General features: G+C 49.0%; 1 protein-coding gene across 4 annotated transcripts in view; it reads left to right on the top strand.

Annotated features, from left to right (window-relative positions):
• Positions 1 to 15,737, top strand: part of ACRBP (acrosin binding protein) — a 46,533-nt gene that overhangs the window by 4,136 nt on the left and 26,660 nt on the right. For all 4 annotated transcript variants that reach the window (XM_075903992.1, XM_075904006.1, XM_075904001.1 and 1 more), the window contains exon 3: positions 10,762 to 10,856. In XM_075903992.1, coding sequence (XP_075760107.1) covers positions 10,762 to 10,856 — 95 coding nt within the window. The remainder of the gene's footprint in view (positions 1 to 10,761; positions 10,857 to 15,737) is intronic.

Here is a 15,737-nt window from a genome sequence, read left to right on the forward strand (position 1 = left end):
ATGGTCCCTTCTGACCTTAAAGTCTATGAGTCTATGAGTCTACTTGTGTGGCCTCAGCTGGAGTACTGTGTCCTGTGCTAGGGGCCACACTTTAGGAAGATGCAGACAAATTGGAGAGTACAGAGGAAAGCAACAACAATTATCAGAGATTTAGAAAACCTGCCCTGTGAGGAAAGATTAAACAACTAGAATTTGAGTCTTGAGAAAAGACCTGATGAGTCCTCCTATATGTTTTGTGCTGTTATACAGAGGACTGCGATCAATTGTTCTCCATGTCTGCTGAAGGTAGGACAAGAAGTAAGGGGTTAATCTGCAACAGGTGAGATTTAGATTAGATGCTAGAGAAATCTTTATATCCATAAGGGTAGGTAAGCTGTGGAACAGGCCTGCAAGGGAATTTGTGGAATCGCTGCCACTGAAGGTTGTTATAAAAACAGACTGGATAAACACTTGACTAGGATGAGCTAGTTTACATGATCCTGCCCGCAGAGCGCTGGCCTTGATGAGCCACCTGAGGTCCCCTGCATGACCATGATCCTATGAGTGTGTGAAGCACTGGGTTTGTTTCAGTCTCTGTGTTTGCAGAAGTCAATTATCTGTCACCTAAAGGTTGTTGAAGTGTCCAGGTTCATCATGAAACCCCTTCTGCATGCTCACAAATCTGTGGGGCTGGTTAATTCCCATCCCAAAATATTTAAAGAACTGACTCATACAAAAGTGAGTCTAAGAGCAAGGTTTTAAATAAATCTATCTACTCAGGATAGTACCACATGACTAGAGAGTAGCTAATATTGTAACCATAGTTAAGAAGGGGGGGGGACAGTCATCCGGACAACCACAGACATGTTAGCCCAGAGATGGGCAATAATTTTTAATGGGAGGCTACTCCAAGATTTTGGTAAGTGGTCAAGGGCTGCACTTCTGTGGAGGGGGTATGGGATCTGGGATGCGTGTAGAAGGGAGCTTGGGATAGAGGATGGGGGTGCAGGAGGCACTGTCGGGTCTGAGAGAGAGTTTGGGTGAAGGAAGGGGTTATGATCTGGGACAGAGGATTGGGGTGCAGGGTCCAGGAAGAGTTATGAGTACAGGAGAGGATTCTGGCCTGGGGCAGAGGTGAAGGAAGGGGTGCAGGGTCTAGGAGGGAGTTGTGACCTGGGAGAAGTGCGGGAAAGGGTGCAGAGGGTTTGGGTGGTGGCCTGGGGCAGGTAGCTGGGCAGAAAGAGGGAGTGTGGCCAGAAGGTGCTTACCTAGGTTGTTCTCAGCCAACAGCTCTGCAGGAACCTGAGACAGGCTCCCTGCCTATGTGCTGGGTGGGCTATTCCATGTGGCTCTGCTCCAGCACGGGGGGGGGGGCTTAATTTGCTGCCTCTGCCATCAGCAAAATTTCTCAGCTTCTATTGACTGGAAACTGGCCCATGGAAGCGGAGAGATTTTGCTAGGGGGTGGAGACAGCGTGGAAAGCTTTCTCCTCCCTGCTCACACTGCATAGCAATCAGCAGCCTGCAGTTTAAAGCAGCTGCAGCTGCTCTGTAGTAAGGGTGCTGGTGAGGTGGCTGCGGGCTGGATCCGGTGGTTTGGCGGGCAGGACCCAGCCCACTGCTAGCTGCCTCTTGCCCACCCTTGTGCTAGTCTGACCTCGGTAGTATGCAAGACTTCAGAACAAATTGTAAGGAAAGACTAGGTAAGCTAATGGAGGTAAATGGTCACAGGGGATTTAATGCAACCTGGGTGTAGCAAAGGCAGATCATGCCAGCCTAGCCTGATTTCCTTCCTAAGCAAGATAACTGATTGGTTTTTAGATAAGTCCAGTAGATCTAATATACTTGGGCTTCAGTACAGCATTTGACACCGTATCCCAGTTAAATTAAGGGAAATGGAGATCAGCGCAAGTACTGCAAGGTGGCTAAAGCATTAGCTAAATGGAAGAAGGCAATGCATTGCGAAAGGTGAGCTACTGGTGCCTCTGGGTCCGGCGTGGGAGCTCCCACTGCTGCTGTCCAGGCTCCTGGATGGTTCTTCCTTTAGAGCCAGTGCTCTGGCACCACCACATAGGCACACACGCATGCTCCCTGTCTCACTCGCACACTCACACTCCTCCCAATGCACATGCCCCTTCTCTTTCACTCTGACACTCCCTCCCAGCACACACTGCATCTCCCCCGCCAAACTCAGAGCGGGGTGCCCGGCTAGCACTGCCCACCAGCGAGTGCTTCATTTCTGTTGGGGCTGAGCCCTGGCAACTCTTCCAGTACAAATGAAGCTGTGGGGGGAGGCAGCGGGGCCTGGAGATGATGGGGGGAGTTGTGGGAGCCAGGGGGCTGGGGTGGGGTGACCACGGGGATGCCACAATACAAGTTCACCCTTTTCACTAAGGCTGGCCTGATAAATGTGATTGTGAAAGGCACTAGTCAGCCCTCACCTGGACTATTGGGTGCAGTTCTGGGCAGCCATGTTCAAGATAGATGAATTTAAACGTGAAGAGGAGCAGAGAGGAGTTACTGTGGTGACCAGAGGGCTGGAGGGCCTGTCTTATGAGAAGGGACTTTTTGCATAGCTTAGCAGAAAGAAGGCTGAGAGGGGGTATGATTGTGCTCTGTGAATACATTGGGTAGACACCAAGGAGGGTGAAGAGCTACTTAAGCTAAAGGACAGTGTTGGTCCAAGAACAAGTGGATAAAAACTAGCAGGGAACACACTCTGGGTGGAATCAGAAGGCTTCTCGCCGTCAGGGTGTCAGGGAAGGTGGAACAGCCTCCCAATAGAAGGTGTGGAAGCAAACAATGAGTTTTAAGAGGGAGCTGAACAAATTTATGAGTGTGATTGCATGATGGGATTGCTAGTGTGGCAGGGGATTGAGCTTGGCAGTACCTAGGCTCACTTCTGCTTTGTTTTACTAGGAGATTTACCCGGCGTTGCTCGGGTCTGTAATTCAAATAAGTTTGGTTTTCTTCATTTCAAACATTGCTCTCTGGTGGGATGAGGGGGTCACTATGCAGGCTGCCCCAGGGAGAGAGGACAACCCCAGCCGTCTCTCACTGCACCAGCTTGGGGCCAGATGAGAAGCACCTATCCATCCCCATCTCATCTGTAGTGGGCACATCTGGGGGACGGGTGCACATCTCTCAGCTGGGGGACAGAATGGAATGAGGATAGACTGCCTCAAGTTCCTAGCTAAACCCATGGATTATTTTGCCCCGTCTGTGAGTTAACCTCAACCAGGGGTGGATGAGAGTGCCGCGGGGCCCCAGGAAGCGCGGGGCCCAGGGCAGCCGCCCCGCTCACCCTGCCCTAAATCCGCCGCTGACCTCAACTAAAGGTCCAGCTGTTGAGAAGGCCTTCTTTCTCTAGGTGGACTATGGTGTACGTCTGGCATTCTTGCACCCAAAGGTGTTGTGGGTGCGGGCCTGACAATGGGCTGGAAACTTGAAGTGCAAACAGGTGAGGCTGTTGGATCAGCCTGCTCAGGGAGGGGTTTATGTTTGCCGCAAGCAGTGGTGGAGGAGGAAAGTCAGGAACAGGTGATTCTTGATGCGGTAACTCACCAGCAGTGGAGAGGATGGGCAACTCAACTGGAGATGCTGGGGGCAGGAATAACCTGGCAATAACTGATCTACATGCCGCTGCCAGATTAGATCCTCAGCAGTCCTGAAATAGGTCCTGTTTGAGCAATAATAGTGGCAGGGACCCATTTAGCTCCAGGAGCATAGTTCCGAGCCAAAACCGGCTCTCCAGGACTAAAGATTCAATCTTTTGCTCTGGACGGACGTCTGAGGACTTGATCTTGCTGTTGACATTGCACAGAAGGTTTCAGCAAATCAAAGCAAGTGTGCAGCTGCTGTCCCATCATTAGAAAAGCCAGAGACATTTTGGTTGTAGCATGAGGAATGTTTCTGTAGGATAGTAAGAAGCTGTCCAGACACTTTTGCATGAGTGAATGTCCTCTAGCTGATTGCAAAGCTTGTCTCATTGTCTGCACAAACCTTTCAGCCAGTTCATTCATGGATGGGTGATACAGTGCTAAAGTGATGTGATGGATCCCGTTTGCTTTCATAAAATTTCCAAACTCCTGAGAGACAAACTGTGGACCGTTGTCACTCTCAAATTGTTCAAAACGACAAAAGATTCCCCACAGTTTTTGGATAGTACTCTCAGCAGTAGTGGAAGGCATCATAGAGTCTTCTGGCCATTTGGAATGAGATCTACTACCACCAAGAACATGCTACTTTCAAATGGGCCAGCAAAATCAATGTGAATACATTGCCACGGTTTTTCAGGCCAGTCCCATGGTTGTTGAGGTGCCAACTGAGGTGCATTCCTCACACCCTGGCATGAAATACAAGCTCTTGCCTTCTCTTCAATGGACCCGTCCAAGCCAGGCCCCCAAAAATAGCTTCCTGCAATTTCTTTCATGCATACCATTCCACAGCGACCTGAATGCAGCTGTTCTAACATCTGTTGTCTCAGTATCTTCGAAATAATGACACACATTCCCCACAACAAGTACCCAGAATGGATTGATAACTCCATTCTCCTGGACACATAGGGAACAAGGTCGGGTGAGACCTGAGAGTCCCATAGAGATGTTCCATGCATCACTAGGTACATAACTTGGGACAGTACCGGGTCAACATGCTCTCTTAACTTGTGCAACAGTGATGGGCGTGTTCTCTACCTGTTCAAAGTAGATTTCCTGCTGACCACTATCTTGATGTTTGACTGGCAAAGGCAGCCTAGAGAGACCATCTGCATTGCCATGCAGAGGGGCTTTCCGATATCTGCTCTCGTATGTGTGTCCCGAGAGCCACAATGCCCATCCTTGCATAAGACTAGCAGCCAATGGTGGAATACCTGTGTGTGGACCGAAAATTGCCGTCAGAGGTCAATGGTCAGTGAGAAGTGTAAACTTCCATTCAAACAGGTACTGGTGAAATTTCCGAATCCTGAAAATGATTCCCAATGCTTCACACTCGATTTATGCATAGTTAGTTTCAGCCTTGCTTAAGGTGCGTGAAGCAAAAGCAATTGGTTTCTCTTCTCCCAAAGGTATAATGTATGACAAGACCACTTCCACTCCATACAGGGAGGCATCACAGGCCAACTGTAAAAGTAAGGATGGATCAAAATGCGTCAGGACCTCCAAGTTTAGCAATGCACATTTAGCCTTGTTAAATGCAACATCTCAGGCTTCAGTCCACTTCCAGACCTTGTTCTGGCCAAAGAGCTCATGAAGTGGTTTTAACAGTGTGGCAAAGTGTGAAATAAACTTTCCATAGTAGTTCAATAGTCCTTGAAATGAGCAAAGCTGACTAACATTTTGAGGGGGTGGAGCTTCCACAACACCTTTAACTTTTGAAGAGGGCTTACAAAGGCTGATAGTATCAATGATGTGTCCCATATATTCAACAGAGGTCTGAAGGAATGCACACTTGTCTTTGTGTACTTGTAGGCCATACTCTTCCAGTCTTTGTAGGGTAGCCTCTAAGTTCTTCAGGGGATCCTTCTCATTTCTGCCCATGAACAAGATGTTGTCAAGATAGCACTGGACTCCTGGCCAGCCACACAAAATCTGGTCCATAGCCCTCTGGGACAAAGCTGGGCCAGAAGTTATTCTGAAGGGTAAGCGACAGTAACAATAAAGTCCTTTATGTGTCACAATAGTCAACAGCTCTTGGGACTTCTCATCAATGTGCATCTGTTAATATGCATGACTCAGATCAATCTTGCTGAATTTTTGTTCCCCAGCCAGGCCCTCAAAGAGGTCATCGAGGCAGGGAAGAGGGTATTGCTCTGCACATACCACTGGGTTAACAGTGACCTTAAAATCTCTGCAAATCCGAATGGAACCGTCTTTCTTCAATATTGGAACAATCTGAGTTGTCCATGAGCTATGGATAACTGGTATTAGGACTCCATTTTTGACTAGGTGCTCCAGGTCCGCTTCAACTTTTGGCCATATGGCATATGGCACAGTTATGTCCTTCAGATATTTTGGCTGGCTGTCAGGTTTAATGTTCAGTTTCATAGTGATTCCCTTCATGCTTCCCAGATTCTCTCCAAAAATAGCAGCATGTTCTTTTAATACATCAGTCAGACCTGTTTCTTCTTTAGTCATCTGGTGCACTTCTGCCCAGTTCAGCTGGCTCTTCCTAAGCCGCGATCTACCCATTAAGGCTGGGTAATGGACTTTCCCCACAAACAGTGCCAATTCAGCAGATTGTCCATTGAGCACCACCTTAATATCAGTAGTGCCCAACAGGGTTACCGCTTCTCCCATATATGTCTTCAGAACAATCTTTGTTGCCTTAAGCAGAAGGTGCTTTAGCTTTTCCTTATATAGTGTCTGAGACCAGTGAAACTGCTGCACTGGTGTGCAGTTCCAGGCATACAGGTTTGCTGTCCGACAAGGGGGTTACCAAGTATTTAAGGGAGCCCGCTGCCAAAGACTTAACGTAGAGTGGCATTTCTTCTTCAGATGGAGTGTCACCTTGATCATCCTGAGTCTGCTCGATGAGATGCAGATTTTCCTTTTTGGTCTGCCAGACCACAGACCTTTTTTCTTTTGTTTGCAGGCACGCTCAACGTGTCCGTTTTTGCCTCACTATTGACACACTAGGTCCTTACACCATCATTTTGATGCATGGTGACCCAGCTTACCACAGCAGTAACATTCCTGGCTCCCCACTGTTTTGGGGGTTAGTTCTTGGGACACTTTATGCACCTTAGGGGTGCACTGAGATATTTGCACCTGCTCTGTGGCCAGCTCCATGGAGCCCGCAATATCAACAGCCTTTTGTAGGGTGAGCCGGGCCTCTGTTAATAGGCACTTCCGTATAACTTCACTGTGCCGGCCACACACTAACCTGTCCTGTATGGTGTCATTTAACATCTTCAATTCACAGTGTTCCATGAGCTTTTTCAAATTTACTACAAATTGGACAACTGTTTCACTTTCTTTTGGGTCTCTGTTGTGGAGCCTCTACCTTTCTGCAATTACCAATGGTTTTGGAGCATAATGTGACCGCAGGATTTCCACAGTGTCTGTGTAAGATTTGGTCTCTGGCTTAACAGAGAGCAGTAAACTGCAGCAGAGAGTAGGTCCTAGCCCCTACAACAGTGGTCCCCAACCTTTATGGGCTCCCGGGCGCCCGGGGGCGGGGCCACTCACACGCTGGGCGCCCGGGGGCGGGGCCATTCACGCCAGGCGCCTGGGGGCACGCCAGGGCCGGGGCTGCCCTAGCCCCTTGTGCCGTGGGCCCGGGGCTGGCGCTGCCGCCTGAGCTGCGCGCCTGGGGCCGGCACCGGCGCCGCGCGCCCGCATGTGCCCCGGGGCTGGGGCCGCCCGAGCGCCACGCACCAGGCGCCGGTGAGTGTCGCGCGCCTGGGGCCGGTGCCTCCAGTGCGCCGCGTGCCGGGGGGCGGGGCCAGCCCGGGTTGTCGGCGGGCGCATACAAATGCCCCGGCGGGCGCCATGGCGCCCGCGGGCACCGCGTTGGGGACCACTGCCCTACAACACTTAAGAATATTGGAACCTTCTTCCCTTCGTTAATGTCATTTGCAAAAACAAAAAGCTCAAAAAGCTCATATATATGTGCCATTGATCTGCAGTCTCCTTAAGAGGTCTCAGCAGCCCCGTAAGTGTAGCCATGCTGCTGCACCACCTTTCTTTCTCCTTTTTCCTCCCAGACTCTGGGCTTCACTGGTTTTAGTTTCAGTTTGCACGGTCAGTGTAACAGTGTTTTCTCACCGCCACCTTCCTGAGCAACAACAAGGTTTGTTTTCTCACACTGACCTCTACTTCTTCTGTTGCTAAAGGCAGCACAGGTAGCCCATCCTTATCGCCACTTTGTTGTATCGTTAGCAGTTACAGAGCTTAGGAAGAAATCACTTGAAACAGAGAGTTGCAGCAGCTGCAAGTTTCCAATTTATTCCACAACACAGAACTAGCTAGAACCAGCCCAAAGCAGCTGGGCTAACCCCTAATGACCTAACTCAGTTACTATAACAGCAACAAGATCTATATCTATAACAACCCAATACACAACATGCATTATGAAAATAACCAATTGCAGCAGCCTCGCTGCATACAGATCTATGGTTTCTGTTTGATTTTGCTTCCATGTACTGAAAATACTTTACATTTCTTTTAGGCACGTGATATTTTCTTAGAGGATAGAGGAGTGATTTTGACAAAGCATCCAGCTCTATATTCTCTTCCTGCATCTGCGATCTGCAGATACTGACAAATTAAGTCTACTTGGGAAATTTTTAGCAGTATAATTATATCACTATAGTTATACTGATATAACTCATGGTGTGGATCTTGTTTTCCCGGAACAAGACTGCCTTTTTCTGGTTTAAGCAAAATGCTTTTTCTGGTTTAGTTTCTGCCACTTCCAAAGTGATGTAAGTGTTAAGGTGGGGGGCTCCCAAGGTAAGGGAAGGGGCCCCAGGTCCCAGCCATGTGCCTCAGCACAAACAATTGACCCTTCTTCCTGGGATGTGTCAGCCAGCCAGCTCCAGGAACAAGCACCACACTTAAGAGCAGCGCCATTCCATTCATAGGATGATTTGGGGGGCTGCTCCGCACTTTGGAGCCCTGTGGTGCCCCCCCAAGCATGCTAAGGATGGGAGAGACCCAACAGATTACAGGGGTCTGGTGCAGGGCGGCAGCAGGAGTCACCCCCCCCCCCCACTGTGGTGGTGGGAGCCGCCATGGCCTGGCAGCCTGCTGAACTCCACCCCACTCCACTGCCCTCCCTGCTCCACAGCCCCAGGGTGCTCCGCTTCCCACCACCACAGAGGAGTGGGGCGCAGCAGGCCAGGAGAGGTGGTGAGGCGGGGGACAGTGGCGCAGGCTGCCAGGCCGCTCTTGCTCCCATGGCCATGGCAGTGGGGCAGAAGGGTGACCCTTGAACAACAAAAGATTTTCTGTGGTGAACGCAAACACTCTCTTGCTGACTACGTGAAATCTGCTCATGGGTGCTTGAAGTATTTTTGTTGGCAAAATGGCCGATGGTGTTTGCCCTCACAACTGCATCGACACAGCCTGGTTGTCAACAGCTGCGTAGAGTAGACACAGCCCAATGCAGCAAAGCCAAGAGCAGCTCCACGCCAGGCTCTCGCTGTGCAATTGTACCAGTCAATTGCCCCGTGTCAGAAGCTCTAAGAAGCAGCCCTTATTCATAGCTTTATTAAAGCCTTGTCTACAATACAGAGTTACGTTGGCTGATGTGATGCCACTGATCTTAAGCTGCTCTAATTACATCGGTTGTGCATTCCCACTCCACACTCAGCTGCATGTGTCTACAGTCTGAGCTTTTGCACCAACAGAGCGCTGCATCATGGGTCGCTATCTGGGGCTCTATATGTGTGTGTGTGTATATATATATATTCACTAAAAGATTTAACTGGCATTGCCTAGGTCCTAGTGGGGGATCAGGGTAGGAGGTGGGAAAAGCAAGGTAGTCAGGGATGGGGGGTTGGGTGGAGGGGGGGCTCAGGCCAGGGCTGTGAGGGTGTGGAGGAGCTGAGGGCAGGGGGTGGGGTGCAGGAATCAGGGCAGGGGGTCTGAGGGTAGGGGGCTGGGAGGTGAGGGGCTTACTTACTGGCTCCTCCCGGGAGGCTGAGCTTTCTCTGCCCAGGTGGCTCCTTCAGGGAGGGATGGGGGGACGGTGGCTCCTCCTGGTGGCCAGGGCTGCATTATCCAGCTCCCTGCTCCCCTGCCAGTAGTTTCTGGAGGAGGGCCTCTTCGTAAGGAGGGATGGGGACGGCCTTTGGTTTCCATCCCCCTGGCTTCTACTCATGGCGGGGCAGGGCCAGGCAGCAGTTCCCACCTCCTGGTGTCTCCAGGAGGAGAGGGGGGCAGGCCACAGTTTCTGGCCCTCCCAGTGGCTCCTGGGAGTGGAGCTACGCTGCCTAGTCCCAGTGTGGTCCGGAATGGCCGCAGTGGTGGGGCCAGTAGCTGGTGGAACTCTTTACCCATCTGGCACTGCGGCCGAGGGCTGGGGGGAAGGATTTGGGGAGAAGGGTCACTTATTGGGTCCAGTGGCTGGCAAGATGACAAGTCCCGGCCCCAGCTGGCCACCGTCTTGCTGGTGGGGCTGCCCCACTGTGGTCACTGTGCAGAACAGCTGTCCCTCTGATCAACTCCCTCCCTTTTCATGTGATGGAAAACAGTTGGATTCCAGGCACATCCCATTTTGCTGGCACAAACCCTGACCTTGCTTTAAGTTAAGATAAGAGGAAGCAGATTTGGTGGTCCTAGCTCTTACCATTTAAGAGTTCATAAACAAACGGACTCATGGACAGACAGTCAGACATTTCTAAAATATATAGATAGATGTTTCTCTGCTTGCCCCAAGGGCAAACAGCCCTCTCCCCCCTTTAGGTAACACATAAGGGAAACTGAAGCACGTCTAGCAGGGGTGGGGAAACCAAGGCCCAGGGGTTTTTTTTTTGTTTGTTTTTTGTTTTTTGTTTTTGCTTCTCACTTGTGTGCGGCCCCTGACTGATTTTTCTGTGAGTCAGCAACCCCAGACCCAAAAAAGGCTCCCCACCCCTGATGTACAAACTGCATACAGGGAGTGTGTATAAAACACAGAGTGCTGCAGCTCCACTCCAGTGGGGTGCTTGGGGTCTCCATTTAGCATTTTCTTCCCCACCAAACAGACAGGTGCCCTTGCCTTAATCTGGTTTACGTACCCCTGGGTAGGGGAGTGAGTTCCCTGTTAATACTAACACCCCTTCTCACCCCCTTTCTAGGCCCTGTCTGTTCTGACCTTCTTGATGCCTCGTGGTTTCAAACCTTCTGCCAGTTTGCACAGTATCGCTGCTCCAACCACAAGTACTACAACAAGGTGAGGGGGGGGGGGGGTGAGAACAGTGGTGGGGATGGCTTTTGGGGGACTTATCCCAGTGGAGCAAAGAGACTTGGGGGTTGTTGCAGTGGAGGGGGGATTTGGGAAGATCATTGCAGTGGAGAGGAGGGGTGTGGGGACCTGTTATTGCAGTGTGAGGGAGCGTATACAGGAGGGGTTTTTCAGCAGAGTGAAGGAATTTCAAGGCATTATTGGAGTGGAGGGGAGAGGTTTGGGGAGAACTGCAGCAGAGGAGAGGAGTGCTTTGTGGGGCATTAAGGCAGAAAAGGGGGGGGTGTTTTGGGGTGCTCATCTCAGCACGGGGAGGGGTATCAGTAGGATCATTGTAGCAGAGGGGAGGGATTCTGAGGGGATTATAACAGTCTGGGGGAGGGGACTCCATGGAATTATTGCAGTGAAGGGGAGTGGTTGCAGGGGGATTGTTGCAGTGGAGTGAACACATGGGGTGGGGGTTATCCTTGTAGAGGAGAGCAGGTGAGGGAGAGATCACAGTGGTGGGGAGGGTTATTGCTGTGTAGGGCAGAGGGGCTCGGGAGGATTTGTAATGGGGGGTTTCAAAAGGAATATCACAGTGAAAAGCGAGGGCATCTGTGAACTGCATCACAGTGGAAGAGAGGGGCTTCTGGGAGGGTTATTGGAGGGGAGGGATTTGGGGCAAATTATTGCAATGGAGGGGAGGGATTCAAGGGCATTATCACAATGGAGGGGATGACATTTGTGGAGGTTATTGCAGTGGAGTGGTAGAATTCAGGAGTGAATTATGGCAGTGAAGGGTTGGGGCTACAAGGGGACTAGCCCAGTGCAGAGGCGACAGGGTTAGCTCAGAGGGTGGGAGGTATTTCTGGGCATTATTGCGCTGGAGGGTTGCCATGTCTGCAGAGATTGTTGCAGTGAGGGGAGGCTGCTCAGGGGAATATCTCAGTGCAGGGCAGGGGCTTCAAAAGGATTAGCACAATGGAAGGCAGGAGTTGAAAGGGGATTGTTGCAGTGGAGGGTAGCGGTTTCAGGGAGATTGCAGCAGAGGGGCAGGTCCAGGGATGGATTATCTTGGAGGAGAGCTGGGTTTTGAAGGGATTGTTGCAATGGAGAGATGGTGAGGCCATGGTTATTGTATGGGGAGGGAAGGTGAGACATGCCAGGGGTATACTGGGGTAGGGGCTTTGTCACCTCTGTCCCATAACTCCTAGGGTGACCTTTACAATGCCTTGCTGCTGCTGCAGCCTCCAACCCAGACTGCTCACAGTCTCCAGCATGTAAATTACTCCCAGCTCTGTCTGTGTTGCAACCAGCCAGCCAGCCAGACCTTGGCTCTTACCTGCCTTGGCTCTTACCTGGGTTACACAGACCCAGACTCAGATTCTCCCCCAAAGATAAAATACAGGGCTATGTAGCACTTTAAAGACTAACAAGATGGTTTATTAGATGATGAGCTTTCGTGGGCCAGACCCACTTCCTCAGATCAAATAGTGGAAGATAATTGTCACAACCATATATACCAAAGGATACAATTAAAAAAAAGTGAACACATATGAAAAGGACAAATCAAATTTCAGAACAGAAGAGGGATGGGGGGGAAGGTAAATGTCTGTGAGTTAATGATATTAGAGGTGATAATTGGGGAAGCTATCTTTGTAATGGGTAAGATAATTAATGTCTTTGTTTAAGCTTAGGTGTAAAGTGTTGAATTTAAGCATGAATGACAGTTCAGAGGATTCCTTTGGTATATATGGTTGTGACAATTTTCTTCCACTATTTGATCTGAGGAAGTGGGTTTGGCCCACGAAAGCTCATCACCTAATAAACCATCTTGTTAGTCTTTAAAGTGCTACATAGTCCTGTTTTTTGTTTCAGCTACACCAGACTAACATGGCTACATTTCTATCACTATTCCCCCAAAGATGTATGTCCTATACTACCCAACCCTCACCTGGATAGCACCAATATATTGCGTCTGCTATTTCTTTGAGGGAGTAATAGGCGCACAACGTGTTTCCCCAAATGGAGTTACCCACGCACTTCATCTTGAATACATGAGATGAAACACTAAAACAAGTTCATTAACTACAGAGAGAGATTGTAAATAAGTACAAGTAATGAGGCTTAAAAGTCAGAACTGGCTACAAGAAAAATTAAGATAAAATGTGTTCTAGCGTCTAGTTTATCAAACTATATTAGATTTAAAGCAACATTTTCACATCACTTGCTTTCAGCGGTCATACCACCCAGTCTCTGCAGGTGAAAACCCCTCCTTCAGAGTGCAACCGTTGCTTCCTTTTTCTCTTCAGGGGCAGTGAATGTGATGGGCAAAGGGAGAGGAGGATGGTACCTTAGTGTGTTTGTCCCTCCTTGAAAAATATTTGAGAGTCTGTGTGAAAGGGCATTTGCTGCTGGTTTTTTCACTTGTACGGATGACTCTGCTGTTTAAATGCAAATTAAGGCAAGCACACAATCCTTTCTTTGTTTGGGACAGATCTGACTTCTGTCTGGGAACTGGAACATGAGCTAAGAACATCATAGAACAGAATCTTATAACTTCACATCCAATGTTGTCACACACATTTTACATTTGGCTTGTTAAAAGACAATACTAACCAGCAGATTATGAGGCTTTTAAAAAAGTGTGTTACAAGGCATACTTTGTACTAAGGTTATTATAGCAGGGTGTAGCATGTGAATACAGAGTGTATTCTGTCACAGAGGAGCTTCCGGAGATTAGCACAGTCGATGGTTGGGGCTTGGGGGAGGGATTGTCATAGCGGGAGAGGGGTGAGGGTTCATGGAGATTTTCACAGTGAGAGGGAGGCATTTCTTGGGATAACTCCAACAGAAGGAAGAGGGCTGAGGGGCTTTGGCAGATATGGGGAGGGATTTGGGAAGTTATTGCATTGGAAAGGAGGGTTGTGAAGGTAATTATTGCAGTGAAGGAACAGGGTTTCTGGGGGGATTTTCCCCCTGGAGGGTGTGCATAGGGGTTTGGGTGGATTATCAGGTAGGCTATGTCTACACTTTTGGAAGAAGCTTTTCTGGAAGAGATCTTCTGAAAAATCTTCTTCGAAAGAGAGTGTCCACACAGCAAAAGCGCATTGAAAAAGCGATCTGCTTTTTTGAATGATAGTGTCCATATTGATTGGATGCTATCTCACATTTAAGTTGTAATTACTATGGACAGAGTGGCCACCAGGGCACCTGTGCTTTTTCCTGGAGGCCTCTTCTTTCAAAAAAAAAGTCCTCTTCCCCCATCCACACATGCCTTTTTTCAAAGAGTTCTTTTTGAAAAAGGCTTCTTCCTTGTAGAAAGAAGTTTGTCACTGTCAGAAAAACCCCTCTGTTCTTTTGACTTTTTGTCAAAAGAATGCAATTGCAGTGTGGACATAAGTGTAGTTTTTCTGGAAAAACGGCTGTGGTTTTGTAGGAGATTATCACAGTAAAGAGGAGGATGTGTGTGGTGCATTTCTCAGTGCAGGGGAGGGATTTTAATAAGATCATCATGGTGCACAAAAGGATTTTGCAGGAGATTATTGAAGGGAAACATTTGGGAGGGTGGGTTACTGCAATGCATGGGAGGTCTGACAGGTTACTAGGGAGAGGTGTACTGGGGCACCAGTAAGCCTTCCTGTCCCACCAGCTTGGACTCCTTCACCCTGTCCTACTGAGCCAGGCCCTCAAGCCTCCTCTAACACACACCCAGCTGCAGAAAGACATAGACACTGAAATCAGATCTCCATGGGAAGACTCAGCGAGGAAATTGCCCAGTACTCACATGCATACCCCCTCTGGGGTGCAAGCCCAAAATTGTATTGCCTTGCATTGCGCCGAGAACTGTCCCACATAAGCTCATGAAATGTGTCTCCTCCCTCTTTGTAGAGGAAGATATGCAGTTCTTCCCCTCCTCCCCCCAGTATGAAGGTCACAAACTGGCTTTAGAAAAAACAAAAACAAGTTTATAACAAACCAGATTTTAAGTGACTATAAGGGATAGTAAACAAATCAAAGCAGATTACTGAGCAAATAAAGCAAACAGGAAAACTAGGCTTAACACACTAAGGAAATTGGTTACATGTGGCAATTTCTCACCCTAATTGTTGGTTTAGGCATTTCTTTCATAGGCCAGGCAGCATTTCCAGCCTGGGCTCAGGTCTTCTCCCTCCACCTTTTTTGTCTTGATTTCCTAGAAGTTTTCAGCAGTCACCTGGGGATTCAGTAAAGAAAGAGCCTGTGTTAACTCACTTCCCTGCCTTAAATAGGATTGACATATCGCAGGAATCCTTTGTTTCCCAGTTTGATCCCCATACCCTATTAATAGCAAAATACTAGGTAGTCGAAGATGGAATCTGTACCAGGTGACATGATCACATGACCCTGCAGTGTCAAAGCAGCGAAGCACCAATCTTGCATGCCAGGAAAGCAGGAGATTAGCATCTTCAAAGTCCTGTTGTTCCCCCTAATGGCCCATCCAGGCTGATGGCATTGTGTCTGGTAGGCGTTCCCCAGGTGTAAACACAGCTATAATAGGTATGTTGACAATATTCCTAACTTCAGATACAAAAATGATGCATGCCGAGAAATACAATAATCATAGTACATTGTAACCTTTCCAATGATTCGTCTTGCATAAAACATATCTCAGTTACTCCATGCTCCTATCATAACAAGGGCTCTATGAAGACTATGGGGCAGAGTGTCACAGGAAAGGGTTGTCAGATTACAAGAGTAAAGGAGGAGGGGTTTTGGGGGGGTAGCTGAAGTGGAGCAGTCAGGGATGTGGCGATGATTAAGGCAGTGGAAGGGAGGGCTGTAGAGGGCATGGTTGCTATAGAGAGGAGAAGTGGGGTGTCATAGGTGAGGGGAGGTGTTTCCAGC

This window comes from Pelodiscus sinensis, chromosome 1, assembly GCF_049634645.1.
Source record: "Pelodiscus sinensis isolate JC-2024 chromosome 1, ASM4963464v1, whole genome shotgun sequence".
Taxonomy (NCBI): domain Eukaryota; kingdom Metazoa; phylum Chordata; order Testudines; family Trionychidae; genus Pelodiscus; species Pelodiscus sinensis.